The sequence below is a fragment of the Prionailurus viverrinus genome, chromosome F2, assembly GCF_022837055.1.
Source record: "Prionailurus viverrinus isolate Anna chromosome F2, UM_Priviv_1.0, whole genome shotgun sequence".
Taxonomy (NCBI): Eukaryota; Metazoa; Chordata; class Mammalia; order Carnivora; family Felidae; genus Prionailurus; species Prionailurus viverrinus.
In genome coordinates, this window is record NC_062578.1 from 62,252,381 (window position 1) to 62,273,824 (window position 21,444).

General features: G+C 43.2%; 1 protein-coding gene across 1 annotated transcript in view; it reads right to left on the reverse strand.

Moving 5' to 3' along the window:
- Window positions 1-2,341: 2,341 nt before the first annotated feature.
- EXT1 (exostosin glycosyltransferase 1) overlaps window positions 2,342-21,444 on the reverse strand; it is a 288,070-nt gene continuing 268,967 nt past the window's right edge. Inside the window, exons 6-11 of the mRNA XM_047842343.1 lie at window positions 20,086-20,204; window positions 18,888-18,983; window positions 13,918-14,007; window positions 8,429-8,589; window positions 5,950-6,121; window positions 2,342-2,901 (exon numbers count right to left, since the gene is read on the reverse strand). Coding sequence (XP_047698299.1) covers window positions 2,716-2,901; window positions 5,950-6,121; window positions 8,429-8,589; window positions 13,918-14,007; window positions 18,888-18,983; window positions 20,086-20,204 — 824 coding nt within the window. The 3' untranslated portion in view covers window positions 2,342-2,715. The remainder of the gene's footprint in view (window positions 2,902-5,949; window positions 6,122-8,428; window positions 8,590-13,917; window positions 14,008-18,887; window positions 18,984-20,085; window positions 20,205-21,444) is intronic.

Below are 21,444 nucleotides of genomic sequence, written 5' to 3' on the forward strand. Positions count from 1 at the left end.
TATGGGATTGGCATTGTACTCTGGCCTTGGCTTCTTCCCAATTCATGTTGGCCCACTTAGGGACACCTGGTTATCATTAAACTTGACTGAGAGAGATAACTCTGGACACCCTACAGAGATGCTTATGATTTGTCAACTTGCTGCAGTGAAATACAACTCTTGCCTAAGTGAATTAAAATTACATCTTACTGCTGAGCCTCACTGATTTGCTAAGCATTGTTCAATTCCCAGCTGTATGTTCCAAATGGGAAAGAACATACTAGCTAGCATCCCAAAGAGATTTGCTCAATGACATGAAATGAAACCATGGAGATTTGAAGTGGCTGAGTGTGTCAGATGTTGTTCTCATTTATAATTACTTTTTTTTTTTTCCATGGAACACATACTGTTTGTGGAGAATATGCCCTGTGAGCTTTGGGGCAGGTAAATCTGGCAGGGCAGTCCCTCAAATCCATTCATGTGACTGGTACAATCAGGGACACTGCTCTGCAAGCCAAGTGACAACATGAGTTTCAAGTTGGCTTGGGGTCATTGAACAAAACACTGCATGCGTTTTTGCAAAAGAGGAAGACACAAGAATAATTTGGCAGTCCTCAAAAATTAATTTAAATACAAATTTGCAAAGGCCAGATGAGTAAGGATTAATTGCTAACCGCTTAAGTCACTAAGAGTTGCAGCTTAAATGGCAAAGAACCTATTAGACGGGGCATTTCAGAGAAACAAGTGCAGGTACCGTGGACCTAAGCATTAGTTTTCAACAAATACGGAAGACAGAATTGCATCCACTTAGGAGAAAACGTCATGCTTGAGAGTGGGCTAAAGCTGGGTCAAACTGGATGAGAGACAGAGACTTCAACAACTGTTCTGAGTCATGAGGCTGCAAAGGAAGCCCCCCCCCCCCCCCCCTTTCGCTGAACCTCCTTGCCTGCCCACCACTCACAACACAGCGTCTGGATGCGTGGGCCGGCCCTCGTGCTGTCGTGAGGCAGCATGGAGTCACCTCTCTGGGACTCTGCAAACACCCAGTGTCTGTCCTGTTTGTGGGGGCCCTCCGTCCTTGCTTTCTAGCCCACCCCTCTTTCCCTTCCGGACGTCTACAAAGCAAGAGGAGTTCAAGTCTCCCAGATTTATGGTTCCCACTGACCTAAGCCAGGCACTTGGAATGATTGGAACATAATTCTGTAATGGGATTTTCTTCTAAGCAACACTAGAAATAAGTTTATGAACTATATGGGAGTCCAGGGGGAAAGAACTAAAGTGCGCCTTGTTTATTCAGAATAACAGGGGGACCCAATAATGTTCTCCTCTATTCTCTCTTGCCTTTTCCCAGTGGAAGGAGGCATTTGATACCAGAAATCTCCGTCTTTTAGAAGGGAGTGAATGGATACATATATATTTTCTGTTTCTATTTGCAGTTTCACAATAATCAGAGACTGAAAGCAGCATTTGCAGGAATAGAAGTGTTCTTTTTAACAAGAAGCCCTACACAGCTTCTCCACACACCGAAACATTAACGTGTCAGGAAACGGTATTCACATTTGTTTCTGGTTATTTTGTTTGCTGGATTCTTGCTCAAAGCAAGGTTTGACCAAAGAGTGGTATACGGATCCCAGTGGTGAGGTGAGGTGTACCCTCAGTTCCTTGTCAGCAATGCTCATATTCAATGGGGAGAGTGTCTATATGATTACTTCTCATGAGAAGCTTCTGAAACTCGAGGTTTTCACAAATATAAAGAGCTTGTCTTGTGATTGCTGGTCTGCCATGGACACATTCACTGTTCCTTTGCCTCTAAACCAAAGCCTTCCCCCAGCTCTCAGAGGCCCTGTGTCAACGGTTAAAGGTATGATCTAGCCCACATCCCTGAAGAGCCTCGGGTCACTGTTGTGGGTCGCTATTTCCATCTCACTAATATGCTGGTGGATTGTCTGGATGGTTCCTTGTGTGTACTGAACATTCTTAATTGTACAGTCTTTTCCTGCTACTAACTCCCCCCACCCCCCAATGCCAAAGATGATCAGACCTCTGTGTCTCAAACATAAAGTTTTCTGCTACAACTGTCTACCTGGAGGTCATAATACTTTCTCCCATGCTGCAACATATTAGAGATAGACGTTCAAGTGGATCTGCAAATTCGGAAGTGGAAAACATTTGCACTGGCAAAGTGGAATCATGAACTTGTCTTAAACTTAGGCTCGGTTATTTCTTGACACTGGGTGGAATGACTTCTTGTGTCTTCCATGAAGTCTGAGCGTCTGTAACTGCTGCGAACCCTGCGTGACCGACGGCAATGATGTTTGTGGGAAGAAGAGTAGCAGCTTTGAAATATTCACAACCAACACAATTTTGATTAAAGAAAGAACTCTGGTTTTTAATAGTTTTGATCATTAAAAAAGTTTAAACCTGCATAGCAATCATTTCAAAAATAATTATTTAATGTTCCATAATTAAACTGTACACAACCTAGTCTTGGGACATAGAAGCCAGTGAGGTGAGTTTGAGCAGTCCTGTGCAGTCCCAGGAGCCAGGAGTCGAGTTTTCATTGGCCTTTTTTTTTCTTTTTTCCTTTTTTTTTTTTTTTTTTTGTCATTCTGTTCATCTAAGATTACTTGGATACTTGGCACAATCTGGCTCCGCTGCTAGCGGATCTGCACTGGGAAGAGAGAGCAGCCTGACCCCGTCCCTTCTCGCTGCCCCTCCCCCACTTGGCCGGATTCCTCAAAGTCGCTCAATGTCTCGGTATTTCTTCCTCAGAATGGAGACCTGGTCTTTAAAGAGGACAGGGTCGAGCCTCATCTGAGAGTGGATCAGCGGCATGTAGCCAAACCAGCTGGCAAACGTGTTCATGCAGCTCTGTCGCTGGGCAAAGTGGTCGGGGTCAGCCCAGCGGGAAGCCCGAGAAGTCTGGGGAAAGGGAGAGAGACGAGGAAGACAATGAGACAGTGCAAGGTGAGCTGGAACACCGCAGAAAACCAAGTCAGGTTCCAGGGCAAGTGACAGAGCTTGGGGTCTGGATGGGCCACCAAACGTCCCACGCGCCTGCAGAAGGTGATGACAGCACTAGTCCTGGGTTTCAGCCTCGCCAGAAGGTTTTCCCAAGATACGCGACTTTCCTTGATGTTAAAAACAGGCGAACAGACAAAGCTCCATATTGACTAATTCCCTGGTCTGGAACGATTTACCGGTTGAATTCCAACTACTATGGTCAGTAAACATAAACCTTTGTACTTGCGATCAAATACTATGACTAACAATGTGTTTATGGTTTCAAAGACAGTTTCTAAAACCTTCTGGTTTACTTGGTTGATTCTAGGTAAGTAGGAAAGATGCCTACCATCTCTTTAGCTCTCTGTGTTTCCCCTAAGGTTGCTTAAATATTTTTAGATCATGTGGATAACACTGATTTAAAAGAAAGCCTTAAATGGCTTAAGCACTGAAATTTAAACAAGCATAATATCTCTGAAACCATGTTTTTATGAAACAAAGAAAAAGGGAGCTACCAGATTATGGGGGAAAAACACAAACACATTTATCAATAGGCAACTGTACAATGATGTATATGCACGTGTGTGTGTTTTTATTCTCATGTACTGTTAGAGAATACTTTCCGAGGAAGGTACGTTTTACTGTGAGAATCACTCAGAGTACTTAAAAACCTAAGTGTCAACGTGCTTGAAAGGAACCATTGAGGGTAAACACGAATGTCAAGTTACCTCTGAGCAGCAGAATAACAAACAAAACACTACTTGTAAAGTGTTTCCATGAAGCTCATTTGAGCCTCATAACAACAACCTGGTCAAGTTATCTACCCAGGTAATAACACCCCCCCCCCCCCCCCACACACACACAGATGAGGAAGCTGGTTTAGGGAAATTACATTTACTTGTTCAAGGCTAGAAAAGGGCAGATCTCGAGTTCCATCCTCTACCATTTATGGTAGGAGAACTCTACTTGGTAAGTCAGAGAAAGTTTCTAATTAAGCTGACCAGTGGAGTTCATAGCAGAGCAGACTGTCCCAAAGGCCAGACTCCCTACCCCCAGACATTTGCTCACATATGCAAATGTATGCAAATGAAACTACTGTCAAGAGCTTGCTTAGCCTCTCTTACAAATGAAAAAAAAAAAAGAATCCAGTTGAGTCATTCAAGTATCATTTTTGCCTCTAGATTTCAACATTTATTTTTTGGTCAACCAACACCTTACAGAAGATCCATTTCCTGTGTAATAAAAACAATCATACCACATGATATCCATTTACTTCACCAGTCATACATTCAACAAACTAATGTGCATGATAGGAAGCAGAGGCACGTATAGTACATATTAACTAGATACATCAAGTTATACCTAAGGCTGAATTTAGATGTGTCCCCAAATATGTGCAAAATCACTTGAAATACTGGTTTGGTAGAACTGGCAAGTCTATGAAAAGAACATAAAACCAATGCCTAAGAAAACATGTGTTATTAGAGTTCCACCCCTAATTAGTGCATAACCTCAGGGAAGTTCACTGAACTCTCTGAGCAAACAATGTTAAAGGAATGTTATATCCCTAAGTGACATAGATGAAAATGGCTAGGCACACAGTAGCCACTCAATACATCTTGCTTGAATTTGAATACTCTGTCAGCCTTCAAGATGAAAAACTCTTGCAAATCCTCTTGCTTGTTCTTTTAGTAGTTAGAGGGAAACAAAATTTTCCACTAGACTCTTCGCTCATTAAGGACAGCAGCTCTGTCACAACCAGTATCTAAAACAGTGTCCGATACTCTACACATTCATAAATACTGAATTATGAAATTTTATATACTTAAAATCCTGCATGTTTTTTGTTCTTACTAAATTCAGTGAATGAAAAATCATCAATTGTGTTAATATGAGTCCTGGCTAAGTGTTCCTTTGCAAAAAACTAGATCTATATACGATTTTCAATAACGATTGGAACAGGTACATGGGAAGCTCCAAACAAGTGAACTGATAGAACTCTCAAAAGTACATCTTTCCAGGTTGACTCAAATACTGTTGGATTCTCGATTTAACTTGGGTGGATCTAAATGGTCTAAAGGTTTTTGGCATCTTGTTGGTACTGGGCTCTGTCCAGGATGAATAAAGGTGGATGAACTACAGCATATCTAGATCATCCTGCTATGGAACCTAGAAGTGTAAAATAATGAGCAGTGGAAGGAACAGAGCCTGGGATTCAACTCCCAGTTCTGTCTCTAATAGTAGGGGACTTGTGGCACTATATTTAAAGTCTCTGGATCCTAATTTCCTTACTTGTAAAAAGAGAAAGTTGAATTGTATTTCCTTGCAAGTATCTTAAACTTACTACTACTACTTACTACTAACCTTACATGATTCAACAATATTTTACTTTCATAAAAGTTTTCATACATGTCACCCCAACCCCGTGAGGTAGACTTTTACTATTTCCATTTTAAGAATGAACCAACTGGGTTTCAGAAGGTAGCTGACTTGTGTATAGCCTATAGATGTTAGTTCTAGGTCAAAATCAAGGCTTATGACTCCTGGTCTGTCACTGTGATGCTCACCCAACTCAAGAGCACTTACTAGAAGGCTCTGTTGAAGACAGTATTATTAGCTATTCATTACATAAAGCACCTACAATAAACTTACATAAATTCTTGTAGGTCTTTAACTCTGGATAAGATACATCTTTCTCATGGCACTTTGTAGGTCATGTAAGAGCTTTTATGTTCTTGATAGAAAGATACCCTTGACTTAGGTCTTCCTATTCATCCATGTGCCAACCATATACTCCCTTAAAGCTTTTAGGTGTGTGTGTGTGTGTGTGTGTGTGTGTGTGTACGTATGTATGTATAAACACACACATATATTTCTTCATCATGCTTCCTAGAAGAACAGTGAGTCCTTATTACCTTAGGCTGAACCAACAGAGAGCAAAGCAGAGGAGGAGAGTTCTATTCTTACCTGCCCCATCATTGTCTCCTTATACTGCTTCTTCTGGGTGACTTTGATTGGAGGCAATTTTGTCACAGCAGACACCAGGAAATTCATGAGAATGTCCTCACAGTTGGCCAGTTGGTCCACCATGTTCTTCAGGCTGGCTGGCAGGTAATGGGTGTACAGGTAGTGATAATATCTGTAAAAACCAGACAGGTTTCATAGGTGGCCATCATTATATAATGACAAGTGGTCTTCTTTGACAGGAAACCTATACTTACTCTTTGAATCCCTAAACGGATCACAGATGATGACAATAGCTATCACTATATGGTACTTACTATATGCCACATAATGTTCTAAAATGCTTTACAAGAAAGGCCTTGTGTAACCCTCATAAGGAGCCTATGATACAGGTACTGTCATTACCTGTGCTTCACAGATAAGGAAATAACATGCAGATATGCTTGGCCAGTGTGACTTTAATATCAGGGTGGTTGGTTAGAAGGTGAATATTCAGATGGTAAGAGAAGTTATTCACACATTATCTACCTATCCTTAAAAACTGCTGTATAATTTTAATTATTGGCTTAATCAGAACTGTATTCAAGTATCCTATGGCTCTGAGTCCAACAATATTCCATTTTTGTGGCCTATAAACCATACATTTTTACACTGTTAGATCAAAACCCTAATTAATCTGGTGGTCAATCATTATGGAGAACCCAAAATTAAGTTGAATTATTTCTCCCTCTACTATTTTTTCTACTATTAAGAGATATAATAGCATATATTTATAGGAAAAATCATTTGAATGAATCAGATTCATTGAGTGGTAGGGACAGGAAGAAAGGGAACAATGAACTTTCAAGGGGTAGAGTCTTAAGGGGCACCTGGGTGGCTCAGTTGATTAAGCATCTGATTCTTGATTTTGGCTCAGGTCATGATCTCACAGTTTGTGAGTTTGAGCTCCGTGTTGGGCTCTGCGTTGACAGCATGGAGCCTGCTTGGGATTCTCTCTCTCTCTCTCTCTCTCTCTCTCTCTCTCTCTCTCTCTCTGTCCCTCCCTTGCTTGCTCTCTTTCAAAATAAATAAACATTAAAAAAAAAGAGGTAAGGTCTTAAGATCAAGATTCAGTCAACCTAAATGTTTCTACCTTGTGCACTTGTAACTCTGTCCCTGAGATGGCAAGACTCTCTATTCTTTACTAAAGAAGACTAGGTTAAGATTAGTGTGTTCACCTTACTAAGGCAGAAGAATGGGGAATTTATTAATGACTGAGTCACTAACATTAGCCACCTACACTCACTAATTTGGTAGTCTTACCCAAGTCCCCTGGCTTTAAAGACCAAATATATTTAAACAAGTCCCATATGTGTATCTCTATCCTTGCCCTTTTTCCAACATACCTTTTTGGAGGTCTTAGCATGCACAAGACTGAACTCCTGTATTTTCCCTAATACCTAATTCAGCCATATGAGCTTTTTCCATCTTTTAATGACTCCTATCCATCCAGTTCCTTAGGTTAAAAAAACTTAGTCATCAGACTGGAGCATCTGCAAAATATGCCCATAATCTGATCCCTATTTACTACCTCCAGTGCTCACTTACAGGTCCCAGGCTCTATCATCTCTCGCCTAGATGTCAATCACCTCCTAATAGGTCACCCTGCTTCTACCCTGTCCCCTGTATCATCTGTTCTCATCACAGCACCCAGAGTGGATGCCTAAAAAAGATGTCTCTACTCTGTTCAAACCCTTGCACTGGCTCCCATGCCTCTCTCCCCTGCTTTCCACTCACTCCACTCTTGGCACATTCGTCTTCCTGATATTCTGGCTCAGGGCACTCGCTTAGTTCAGCTGTTCCCTACACCAGAGCACTCTTCCTACAAATATCCTCTTGGATGATTTCTTCTCAAGGCTCTGCTCCGATCTCACCTGTTCAATAAGGATCACCGGCCACCTTCGAACCTCCCCTCTATCTTCAGCACTCATGATCCTTGACCTGTTTGACTTTGCCTTTTTGCTATATAACTCACTCCCTTAACCTATTGTAAAATTATTATGAATATTGTGTCCTCCCCTTGTTAAAAGAGAAAGCCTACTTAGGCAGGAATTTCTTTTCCTTTTTTTTTTTTTTTTTAATTTTACTCAAAGGTAAACCCCAAGCACTCAGAATGGTGCCTGGGAATGCACAATTAAGTATTTACTTTTGTAGTTGTTATTCAAAATGTTCAGTTACTCAATGTACATGAGTATGTCCTCCAACTTCAGACAAATTGAAGATGTTACTCTACCGTTATTTCTGGAAATGCAGTAAGCCAAGGGGTTTTACTGGTTTCAAAGACACATGCTGGCCACATTGACAGAACTTAAACAGTGATGCAAACTAATTTTTGTTAATACTGTTAACAAGATCTGGCCCAAGTTCCGATTTATGCAACAGCCAGAAGCTAATCTACAGGAGTTACGTAAAAATCTATATGAGAGATGTCTAAATTCCTCACTTGTGGTAAATAGCAGCTCCTGTCAAAACCATGGAGTAGTCGTTTGTCCACTTGGATGTGTACCCCCACCGTTCCTTAGAGTTATCCCAGAAATGGCTGCGTGCGGGGTACCCCACAATCCTCTCAGGGAAGCTCTGCCACACTGTGAAGGCAAAATCCACCTGCAGGCAGAACACAAGCCAAACAAGCAATCAACAGTGTCAACAAATGTCAACAAAACATTACCTTCCCCCTGCTAATTCATAATGCGAAATCCCAGGACTGTTGCGCAACATTAATTCCATGTATTCATCAGCAAATTAAACTGACTGCTTGACATTTTGCCCCATAATTATGCACATTTTAATGTTTTTTGTTGAAGAAACTTCAGATGAGTGTAGAAATGAAAGAAGAAAAGAAATTGTTGATAGGTCCTTCAGAATCCAGTTTGTTCAAGAAAAAACACAAGTCAAAAAGCAGTTGCTTTCTCCCCTCCTTCCTCTAGGGTGCCCGTGACCACTGATTCACACGAGGCACACATGTGTCTGTTTTATAAATGGGAGATTTCCTGTATACATCCAGAGTATGAATATAGAGCACGCAACATGACTAGCATACGGCAAAGCCAAAGTGACTAGAATCAAAGCATCCTCTTAAGAGCAAGAGAAAAGATGCTTAAAAACCACACAAGTTCTACCAGAAATTCAGAGCAGATATCATAAAGAAATGTAAGTCTGACCTCTCAGCTTTGAAGATGCTCAGTAAAAAGGAAATCTAGAAGAAGCAGCCACAATGAAAAGTCACTAAGGGTAAGTGGGGAAAAGCTCCAAGTGAAGCCACATGGTTATTTTATTATTATTATTTTTTGCCACATGATTATTTTAAAGGAAACGCAGGTAAATGACTTTCCAGTGCTTATACTAACCCAAAGCAGGTACTTCTCTAAACATGCTGGAAACTGACATTTATAATTAGCAAATAATCTGTTTTCAAATGTGTGAGCTAATTTCTGACTTGATTGTTTGATGAATGAAAAATAAATAAAAAATAAAAACAGGAACAGCAAGCGATCAGCTAATGCTCATAATCATGTAATGCTTTGGTGCGAGGTACTTACACATTTTAACTCATTTAACCCACATAATAACCCTGTGAAGTGGGTAATTTTATAGTCTCCAATTTACAGAGAGGGAAGCTAAGGTATATGGAAGTTCACGTAATTCTCCTGAGCTAGTAAGAGGCAGAGCCAAGATTTCAATCCAGCCATCTGGTTTCAGACTTGGTATGTACTGTTACCATTAGCCTCCTTTTTACCTCTGTTGCTACAGTACTGAGAGCAATTTAACTCTTACACAGGTCCCACATTCACTCCATGACCTGTCTCCAGTCTCTTCTCAATAAGCCATGCAAATGGAAATTCCATTTATTCTACAAAATTTTCCAGTTGCTACGCTGGGATGGTGGTTGGGAACTGAGTGATGGCGGCAAGGCTGGTTCCTACCCCCCCAGAGGTTGAAAAGCGTAGCCAATAACTACTCACAACAGCCAGCAGCGAAAACGACCCAGTTCTATCAACTGATGAGTACATAAACCAACCATGGTATCTCCATCCAATGGAATATTATTCAGCTATAAAAAAGAATGAAGTACTTAGAACATGGCTGAGCCTTGAAAACAGTATGCTGAGTGAAAGAAGCCACACACAAAAGGCCACATATGGTATGACATGCCCAGAATAAGGGAATCCATAGAGACAAAACCAGATCGGCGGTTCCAAAAGCTACGGAGTGACTGATTAATGGATATGGAGCCTTTTTTGGGGTGATGAAGATGTTTCTGAATGACACAGAACTGATGACTGTCCAGCATTGTGAATGTAGTAAATGCCACTCAATTATTCACTTTACAATGGTTAATTTTATGGTTATGTTGTGAATTTTACGTCAAATAAAGAGCACAGAAAATAAGCCTAGATCAGTATTTCCCAAGCATTCACCACATGCATAACATCATTCTCTTTTCTGCCACACTCCCACACCACACAATCACGTATTTAATATTTTTCTTTAAATTGCCTATGTTTGTTTTTTTCCTTTTCTTACTTAGCCTCATCCTATGTAAACATGTCAGTGAAATCCTAGGTTTCACTGCTGGCTATATTGTTTTCTAGCAAACAGTAAATACAATTGTTGAAATGAAATATGCTTGCCACGAACCACGCAAAACTACTGTGCACAAACCATCCTCTAGGAAACACTGGCCTGAATCATCTGTGAGGGTCCTTCTATCTCTGAATTCACTGGGGGCCAGAAGTCACTATTTTTGTGAACAGCCATAAATTCAAAATTTTCTGAATATCTAGTTTCCCTAACTCAAGATAAGAAAGGCTTTAAGAACGTAGCTTGTTCCCCCAAATGCAAACATCCGGGCGGGGGGTGGGGGGAAGCAGCCAGGCGTTGGAAAATACATTAAGAAAGCTTGGTGGGGGCAGGGTATCTCGGAGCCGGCAGCAGGGGAGTGGACCGTATCTGCCAGAAGATTGGAATAGGTTGTGATAACCTGCACACCGTCACTGGCGCTCGATACTAATGGCGCCAACTGATGGGCCCGTATATTATGCAGCCTGGCGTCAAAGAATCAGCCTGGCTGTCAGCGCTCTTTGGGGTTTTCCATTATTCTTTGAAAAGGAAACACACGCACTGGCAACTGCTATAGAACCCGATGGGGTTTTTTTCATCACATGAATTTCTTACTATCTCAAAGCCGTTTCAAGTCATTTCAAAGGAACTGGAAAGTAAATTCAGATAAAACTACGATTCTTGTGATAGTTCTGCTTTCACGAAGATCATTAACACATCAAAGGAGGCAAAGGTCAGCTTAGGGCCTTTTCTCTTAAAAACCAACATCTGTTTCCTTTTGAGAATTTGCAGCAACCCAGATAAATGTAAATAACTGTAAACCAACTATATCTAATACCCTTTGCAGAATGCTGTTTAAAAATCTATCCTTAATACTACAGAGAGGCATTTAAACAACCAAAGAATCCTCAGAGAGGGAATAAAATGAACCGACATCCATTCACTTAAAAAGTGAGAAAAGAGAAGTCCTTGTCCTTGTCCGTTTTAGGTCACACAAGCACTTCGCGGTCAGCAGGCAAAAGTAAACCAGACCCCTGGCCAACGACGCCGACACCGCTCCCCCCGCCCCCCCCCCCCCCCCAACGCTGACTTCTCATTACTTCACACAGGACTCGTGTCCCTCCCAGCACGCCCTGGGCGGCTGGAATTGCCAGTCTTTGAAAAGACGTTCACCAGCCCATGGAAACGTCAAAGAAGCTGCAAGATACCTGCCCATGGGACAGATAAAAACACCTGTAGAGTGGGACTAAGTGCCTTCTGCCCAGGGGAAGATGTAACGCGCATCAGTATTTGAGGCCATGGGATAATGATTTAAATAGACGCCACAGATGTCTTGACCACACATTCTACCAGGCCAGCGTGCTGCTTTTCCCCGTCTGCTCTCCAATGTCCCCTCCCTGCTCTTCTGGCCATGCTCTGTGGCCGGGCAGGATGGAACCCTACGGATGGCACAACCTGGTCTCCCTTGCAGGCTGCTGGCCGACTGAGTTGGGTCAACGGCAGTCACCAGGAGGAACATGGAGGTGGGACAGAGAGGGAGAAAGAGAGAGGTCCGGGTGTTTCTTCCCGGCTCCCTCCTAGGTTTGGCATCAGAGTTTTGGCAGTTACCATACCCCGCCGCCATCTACCCTATCCCACAGCCACATGCCATATCCCGCTGCTGCCGTCCATACCCCTCCACCATCTTCCCTATTCCACCGCCATCTTCCCTATCCCGCCGTTATCTGCCCTATCTCGCCCCCATCTGCCATATTCCGCTGTTGTCACAGCTCCTGGAGAGCAGTCTCCTCTCAAAGACGATGAAACACGATTTCCTCCTCTCCCTTCTTCACCCCTGGGGGTGGGGGCTGCTTGTGGTTCTTGTCGCTCTCCAGGTACCCGGGCGCCTACAAGCCCGCCCACCTAAGTCATCCTAAAGCCCTTCACTGAAATCACTAGACTTGAATTCTGTTTGCTGCCACCACTGTGATGGCTAGAGGCAGGAGCTGGGTCATCAAGGTACCCGGCGTGGAGACCAGAACAAGGAGATCCCCCAATAAATACTTGTTGAATGAATGTGCTCCTGGGATGCCGGCTTCCCTTGCAGGAAGCAGCAGAAACATGCAAGCTGGAGTGTCCCACACCCTGTACTCCACAGCTGTCTTTCCCTTTGAACATTAGGCAGAGCTTGTCCCCCCCCAAACCCCTTTCTCCTGCAGACTTGCACGTGCCGCAACTGGCTTTGTGCTCAGGCTTTAAACACCTCAGCACACATCTCTCCAATCATTCATTCACTGAGTATTTATAGAGCCTGGGCTGCAGAAAAAGCATTTACCAAGGTGAGTGAGGCCCAGGGCATTTTGTCCTGGGGTTATTTAGGCAGCTCTTGCACATAACTTCTGTTCAACTCCATTTGATGGAAATTGGAAGCATCCACCGAATTTCAAGAAAGAGGCCGTGGGACTGTTGGCCTAGGTTAACACCAAGCGCTGGCTGCGCAGGCAGCAGGCCATTAGAATCGGTCCAGCGTCCAGGAAAGTGCATGCTGGTAAGTGTCGATGTTTAAATTGGAAAGAAAATGATTATGAATAAGAGGGAGGAAAAAAGGTAAAGGTATAAGTAGCTCAGTCTCTGTGCTTTTTAGCAGCCACCATTAATAATGCATTTCCGATATATGACATTTTTATAGAACTGTCTTTGGTCCCCTTGATGGTTTAAAGTAAGGTTTCTGAGATCAATACTCATTCGGGTTGTAAAAATTGGTTTTCTATCATATCTATCTCTCCTCCTCTCTCTCTCCTCCTCACACGTTCTTTGTGCAATCTTATTTTTGGCACAAATACCTGAACATCTGAAATAGCAAGGATCTCCGACTCCGTCTTAAGAGTGAAATCGTTTGCTCTTGTGTGGGTGAAGGAAAATGAGCGCTTGAATCCGAGACGGAAGGCCTGCCTTCAGAACCCAGAATAGTTTTCCCTAACAATGGCAGCACACAGCACACAGGCATTAGGATAACCGGGGAAGGATGGGCTGTTTGCTCTGGATTGTGTGGTCTCAAGATGATGCTAGCCAGGTTCCCCACTACTCCCCTTGGCTTTGCACACGTGCCCACAGCTGTGCTGTTGAAAAACAAAAGGAGGGCAGGCAGGAGGGGAGAGGTGAGGCACAGCCATGCAAATGAGGAGCCAATTAGCAGAGAAAACAAAGGGGGAAAGAATGCCCTCATCAGGGTTCCAGGTGGTGGCAAGGTGCTATCAGGAACCAGGTTGATTAAAACCGACTGTGCAGGAAGTTTTGAAAAAGGTTTTCAAGTTAGCCGAGGCAAGGGCAAAGGGAACGCTGGCCCCTTGGGGTTTGGGACACCTGCCTGAAGAGCCCACGCCCGCTCCTTACCTCCGTGGTGGAAAGCACAGTGTCCTCATCAAGGCTGAGCACTGCGTCTGTGACGATGTTGTCATAGGGCAGGAAACGGCTGCTCATAACCTGGGGTGGGGAGAAAGCAGACAGGAGGAAAGGAATCAAAGAAAAGAAGTAAATTTGGAGACCCGTTTTCAGGAAAATTCCCCCATCCTCACCTTCAAAAAGAATGTTCTACCACCGTGTCATCCTTCAACACTGAATATTTCCATTTCCCATCGGTGGAGAATCATGTACCCTTACTGGGCACCTACTGTGTACAGACACCTTGCTAGTCAAAGGGAGGACAAGGTAAATAAGACATTTTCTCCTGTCTTGGGAAAGTTCACAGTCCGCAGCCATCGAGATGCCGCTGACCAGTCCTAGCCCGATATGGACCATGCCAGGGGTGCAGAGGACGCAGCAGCCAGCCACTTGGAAGCACAGGTGAAAACCTTAGAGAAGACGGACATTTAAGTAGGACTTGATGGACAGGAATCCACCGGGTATAAAGAGAAGTGAGGCAGAAACAGCACTCAGCAGACATAAGGCACGGAGGAAAGAACCAGCACCCTGAGGCCTGGAGAGAGTGGATGGATGGAGCCATGATTCCAAGTGTGGGGCACACACTACTGGAAGGCCATGTCATTTCAGGAGGTGTAGACACACATTTGAAAATTCTACTCTTCACTGATGTTAGCACAGATGAGAAAATATACATACACAGAGATTAGTGGCTATAGTAATAACAGGGAGCAGTAAACTTATTCAAAAATAACTTCACTGAAACGAAAAGTAAGCTGATTTATAGAAAAATATTAAATAAACATAGCACATGTGGTCTATGGATTTAGGCACATTGTGAAGGCACTATATGAATAAAGTTTGGGCAACTCCAGGATAAGGCATGGTGAGGTGTGTGTGTTTTGGTGGGGGGGGGGGGTGGGGGTGGTGGTGAGGGCTTTGGGGATAAAGGGACCAGCTGGAAAAATTAAGTCTAGAAAGACTTCTCTGTGGCAGTCATACCTTCAACCTCTGTGCTGAATGTACCACAGGATAACTAACCATGAGAATGATGCTTTAAGAATAACTAACATGGTAAAAAACCCATTTACTTTGTGTCAGAAATGTTCCAAGTTCTTTATACACGTCATCGCATTTCATCTTTATAATAACCCCATTGTACAGCTGAGAAAATTAAGGCATAGAAAGGTTAGATGTCTTGCTCAACATGGACCCACCAGCATTGCATCCCAGATGGTGAGCTTCTACAGAGCACCTCATCCACCATGCTGGACCTGCCTCAGGTTTGACAAGGACCCCAAAAGTGAATTGGGGGCACATAAAGTGATCTCATATTCACCACCTTCCTCTGGAAATTATATTCACAGTTGTGACATCCTCTCTAAATTCACACTTGGAGACTGAGAGAAAAGGCACATTTGCCACCAACTTCCAAGGCACAAAGGGCCAGGGAATGCAGCAGTTGGTCATTGGAGACAGAGGGAGAAGGGAGACCCTGAACCTGGCTACCAAGGGTCTGCTCTCCACAAATCTGAGGCCTCCAACCCCCAAGAAGCTAGCTCATCCATGAACCCCCATCTCAGGATCGGCTTCTGTGCCTGTGTAGCTACTGGAGGGCTTCTGACATCAAAGGGTGGGAAGTGCCCACATTTCCCATCTCTGGGAGCTCAAGGGATGGATCTGTAGCATAAATGGCTCCAGGGTCTGCTCCTACACATCTGTCAACTGGGTCAAGTTTTCTTTTTCTTTTTCAGGCTTTCAAAATAAAATAAAATATAAAGTGATCAGCAACCCCATATACACAGTGCTCAGAAATCTCAGCCTGAAGCAATTCTCCTGATACTGTTTACATGTCCACTGACTAACACAGAAACCATTAGCTGCCAGCTTAGTGATGCCCTGACCTTTCCCTTGTTAAGTCTTTAGGGGGAGAGCTGCAAAGACAAGGCCTATAAATTCAAAAGAGAATTTTGCAGCCAAAGCAGCAAACACATCAACTCTAAACTCAAGGCTAGATATGGAAATGTAAAATGGGGAATAAGGAGACCTATGACTCCTTTCCCATTATGTTCCCAACCACTGGTTTTAAAAGGATCCACTTCCTTTTTCTGAACATGCTTCATCGACAGAGGTTAAGAGCCCATAATCTAGCCACTTCAAATTCTAGTGTAGAAACTAGATGCTCTCTTTCAAATACCTTGCCTCAGCTACATTCCAAAAGTTGAATGCTTTAGCATGACAGGAACTGGTGTACTTACAAAGTCAATCCTGAGTGAACTGGCTTTTGCTTGTTAGTTCATGTAAGAAACAGTTAGCTACCATATGCCAGCCCAACCTCTTCTAGGATTAACTAAAATGACTACCAAGACTCAAGAAGTTTATTATCTAATGGGCAAGATAAGAAATATCCATAAGCAATTATAGAAAGAACAATAAGAGTTAACGTTTACCGAGCACTGACCACGTGCACACATACTTCTAAGCACATTTACAAGTACAGTGTTGCACCATTTGATCTTTTAGCTACCCTGTTAGGTATTATGATTGCTTCCATTTACTGAAGGAGGAATTGAGGCACAGAAAGTTAGTAACTCGTCTTACGGTTCATGATACGAACATTACAATACCTCCACAGAAGGGTAGCTGACATTTATTGTACTCTTGGTGTATAACAGAAACCAGGCTAAGCACCTATAATGCACTATCTCACTGAATCCTCAAAATGGGCCTGAGTCTTAGCCTAGGATAACCGGAATACAGAGCCTTAAGCAATACTTAATTGGGTGCAAATGCTTTACTAGGTGGTGCAATCCCAGAGTAGTGGGAGTGAGAGCAAAGGAATCACATGGCCCACTGGAATCAGTGGCCAAGGTGGAGGCTAGGACTCAACAAATGGCAAGACGCCACAGATATGGCGGGGAGAATATGAAGTATCTTATAAGCTACATCTGATAAAACCCACTGTCTCGTAAATAAAGAAACTGGGACTACTTGGAGGGTAAAAATATAAAATCAACCAATGAATCTGTGAGCCATAGAAGTCAGAACGGCTCCCAGTCAGTCCGACTGGAGCCTGTATGGATATTCTAACAAATTCAAAGGAAGACTTCTTTACCAGAAGATCTAGTCACCCATGTAAGCACAAAAACAATGAATTTCCAAGTCCAAAGTTGACAGCATGCATCTGAGCACCGTTCAGGACCTCAGGCATTGGCAATGGCGTGAAAGATGTATGGGATTATAGGCGGGAGATTTTTGTGCACCCATCCCTCTTGTAAAACCACATCTGTGGGGAGATGGATTTCATAAGAGTAGGTAAGACGCATGCCGAGAGGCAGGTGATTTTCTAATTGCCATCTTTACTCATTAAATGCTTATGAAGCAGCTCTGGGATACCCATGTCGCTGGATGCCAGCCCTGGGAATGCTGGGATTCTATGTATCGTACTCTACACTGTGTTCCATCACACTGCATGGTGCCCAGCACACAGTAGGCAGTCATAACATTGGAAATGACAGGATAATGCACTGATAGTCTTGCCCACATGACAGTCACAGTTCTCACTGCATCATGTTGAACTGTGTGAAACTGCCACTTTTAGCAAGTCAAGTGATTGTTTTGAATAGTCTGACCCAATTGATATTTTTTTATTCTGGCTCAAAGATGTTTTACTTAGTGTGAGACAATCTCTCATGACTGGACTCCTTGGGCACTGACAAAAGAGGTCTCTTGGATGACTGCTTCACCAATCTGTTTTATTTAGGAGCCACTAATTGCCTCACAATGGATTATGGCCTACAAGAAGTAACAAGCAGAAGCTAGAGAAAAAAAGAATGCTGCTAAGAGTGGAAGAAACTCCAAAGGGGAGGGTGCATGGGAGCAGGGATGAAAGAATACATGGGGATTTTGATAACAGAGGTGAAGAGTTGAGAAGGGATAGTCAAGACTTAGAGCAAAAGGGAAAGACAAGAATTAGAGGCAGGAAGGCAATTTAGGTAACCGTGGATGATCAAATTTGGTGAGAGGACAAGGTCTGTGGGGGAAAGCAATGAGAGAGAAGACTGGTAAGGCTGGCCAAGAACACATTACACATGGCCTCAAATGTTAATGTAAAGCACTAGCAAACAGAATCCCTTGAGGCTGCGAGATGATTAAGAAGTTCATCCCGCTCTAGGCAAAATGAATTGGAGAATGGAAGCAAGGGGCCAGCTAGGTGGCACCTGTGGGTCTCTGGTGGAGACACGCAAAGGAAATTAAAATGCAAATGTCCTTTGGAGGACAAATGTGAAGACCAGCAACTATTCTGAAAGACACAAGTAATCCAGGCTAACCAGCCAAGCAAACCTCATGCATCACCAGCACTGGCAGCCTCATCTGGATACTCATCTTTTATAGAAAGATCACCATTGCCAGGTCCTGAATGCATTTAATCCTAATAGCTACGCTACGAGTATGTGTTATTACTTCTGTTTTATAGATGAGGAAACTGAGGCTCAGAGAAGGAAAATATATTCAGGGTCACAAAGCTCCTAAAGAGTTAGTATTAGGACCCAATCAAAGCTGAGGATATTCAGCGACAGGGACAATTTCATTTATTTATTTATGTATGTATGTATGTATGTATGTATGTATGTATGTATTCATTTATTTATTTATATTTTTGAGAGAGAGAGAGCACACTCAAGCAGGGGAGGGGCTACAGAGAGAGGGAGACAGAGGATCTGAAGTGGGCTCTGCACTGACAGCAGAGAGTCCCCGATGTGGGGCTCCAATTCACGAATCGGAGCCACCCAGGGGTCCCAGGGGCAATTTTAGAGAAAAGAGTCCAGGGCTAGAAGCTCCCCTGGGCAGGAAGAAGTAATCTAGAGCCAATGCCCAAAGCATCCCACAGAGAAACAAAGGCTCCATGTGGTTCCACACTCAGGGCCACCTTCCCATCCTACCTTGCTTTCTCCTTCAATGACGATGACAGGCACAGCCGTGGCAGGCCAGCGGTGTTTGGCTGGTAGAGGCTTGTCACAATTCCATAGAACTATGATCTGAAAGGGAAAGGGGATCGTTAGATGGCTCGGGAAGGCTGGCTTTATATAGGCCTCCAACCCAGCTCCTTCTCGAGACAGAGGGACAAGAGACGGAAGCCTTAGCAGGAGGCAGACATCAACCTTGAATTTTAAAGAGGGTCCCCTCCCACACAACCTTCAGAACCTGGTGACCTCAACAACTAGAGAGACAGGGCAGAAAGAGTAACCTAACACAACAAGGAGGTAGGGGAAAGCTGGGGAGAAGAGACGTAAACTTCAGGGTTGCTGAATCTTAATATAGTGGTTTCCTAAGTTCTGATGTCTTACTATGAGCAAGATAACAACACTGACCAAATTAAATAAAAACATATAGTGAGCATCTGAATTCTGGCTATGAGCCAGTGCTACTCCACACAACGTGGGAGAGAGAACAGAATTCAAGAAGGAACCAGCCTGGTAAGCTCACGATTTGGATTCTCCAAATCAGCATTGGTTGCTGATTTTATTGACATTATTATTTCCAATAAATGTGTTCCAAAAGGCATACTTCAACATGATTTAATTCTTTCCTTGTTTGTAAGCCTTCTTATACAACCTCATTTATAAATCAGAAAACCACTGCAAAGAGTATTGGAGTGACACTGATTTGGAAAATTTTATTGTCAAAGATGTAATCTTCTGCTCCCAATTTTATAATTAAGTCATAGTTGCTATGAAAGATGCATCCTGAAACCAGCAAGTCTGTTCCTTCCATTGAAACTTAGTTTTCTGGGTCCTCCCATGGCATTTCTGATGTTACTTTACCACGGTGACATTTAAAAACAAAATAGTGTGCTTACGCATTCTTTAAAGAATGTGTTGGTGTATATATTTAAATGTAACCCCAGCGGAAAATCTCTTTGTAACCCATCCCTTACCTGTGCTAGATTTCACTTCCAAGAACCTCTAAGTTGATGAAAAGGGAGTAACAAGGCATGACAAATGAAAGGGGAGTAGCAGGGCATGACAGTTAGACGAGTCCCAGGGAGCAAAGTGGAGGGCAGGTAAAAGCGGGGGGTGGGGGGGGGGTCTCGGGTCCGCTGAGCTGGAGGAGGCAGGTGCTGCTGGCACCCCCACTCACCTGGGCACAGTACTGGGATTTGGCCGCAGCCACGAGAAGCTTCAACACTGGCTGGGACTGAGAGACCAGGGGGGTCACTGCATGGATGACTGCAGTGAATTTGGAGGGGGGCTTTAAACCTGAAATAGAAAGGGGAGAGGAGCCAATGAAACACTGAAAAACAACACTCAGAAAATCATTCCTCCTCGCTCCATTGCCTCACCCTAAGCTAATGTTCCCTCCTAGCATATTTGTCCTGCACCTCTTATGTCCTGACAGAACAAAAACAAGGTGAAAAGCTGCTAGTTAACTGCTGCCTGAGGCTCCAGGACCTCGATAATTTACAGCTCAATGTGTATCTGCAGGTTCTTCCTTTGATAACATTTTCCTCCCCTGGGGATGCATCTTTGATCACCCGTCTGCTCTTTAGGTACCCAAAGTCTTAACACACACCCCACCACTCACCTCCCTCTACTCCAGAAAGAGTCTATGCTAGTCGCTTATATCGTAATATGGATTTAAGAAAATGTACTCTCTCTCCTTGGGTATTTGAATAGCTCTTATTCTTAATAAAGTAGTTAAGGGTTTTTTATTGTTTTTTTGTGTGGGTTTTTTTTTTTTTTGCCTGATTATTACCATTTCAAATTATAACCAGCAAATGGTAAAGGTTAAAAGAACAGCATCCAGAGCCTCACTGTCTAGGTCTGAATCTCTGTGCTACCCCCCAGTGGTGGTGGGATCTTCCCCTCGGTGTTTCCCCTGCTATGAAATGGGGCTCAGGGTCAGAGCATCAAACCTGTGGGGTTATTATCAGAACTGAATTAAAGGAGTGAATGCTTTATAAGCAGGTAGCAGCGGAAACAGCAAATAGTAAGTGCTCAATATTTGTTCATGGCTATCATCTCCATCACCATCATCATCATCACTGTCATCATCACCATCATTTGGGAGTGGAAGCTTCTATGCTCCCAAGAAGCTCTTTCTGTGCGGTGCTGACAGAAACTGAGAGAATAAGTGTGTGACCCAGACCTCTGCCAACTGTTGTGCTCTGAAGCCTTAGGTAGAAAGGTGTCATAAATATGCAAAACAGGCACTGCCACCAAAGCGAAAGAAGTGAGATGGCTTCTCCCTCAAGTGAGTTTTTCCGTAAGAACTCACTAAGAAAATGGAGACAGGTTTAAAAGCTTTTTAAGACTTCACTAGTTTAGACCCACAAATTTTGCATTTTGGTAGCTTAAAAGCAAACAAGAGTGTGCAGTGACATTCAAGTTCAGCTTTGGTGTTGGTAGAGTAAAGGGAAGAATCAGACTATACATATTAAAGAATTCAATGGGTGTTTTGTAGAGCAAATTGTATCTTCCAATTGGTACTTTAATAGCA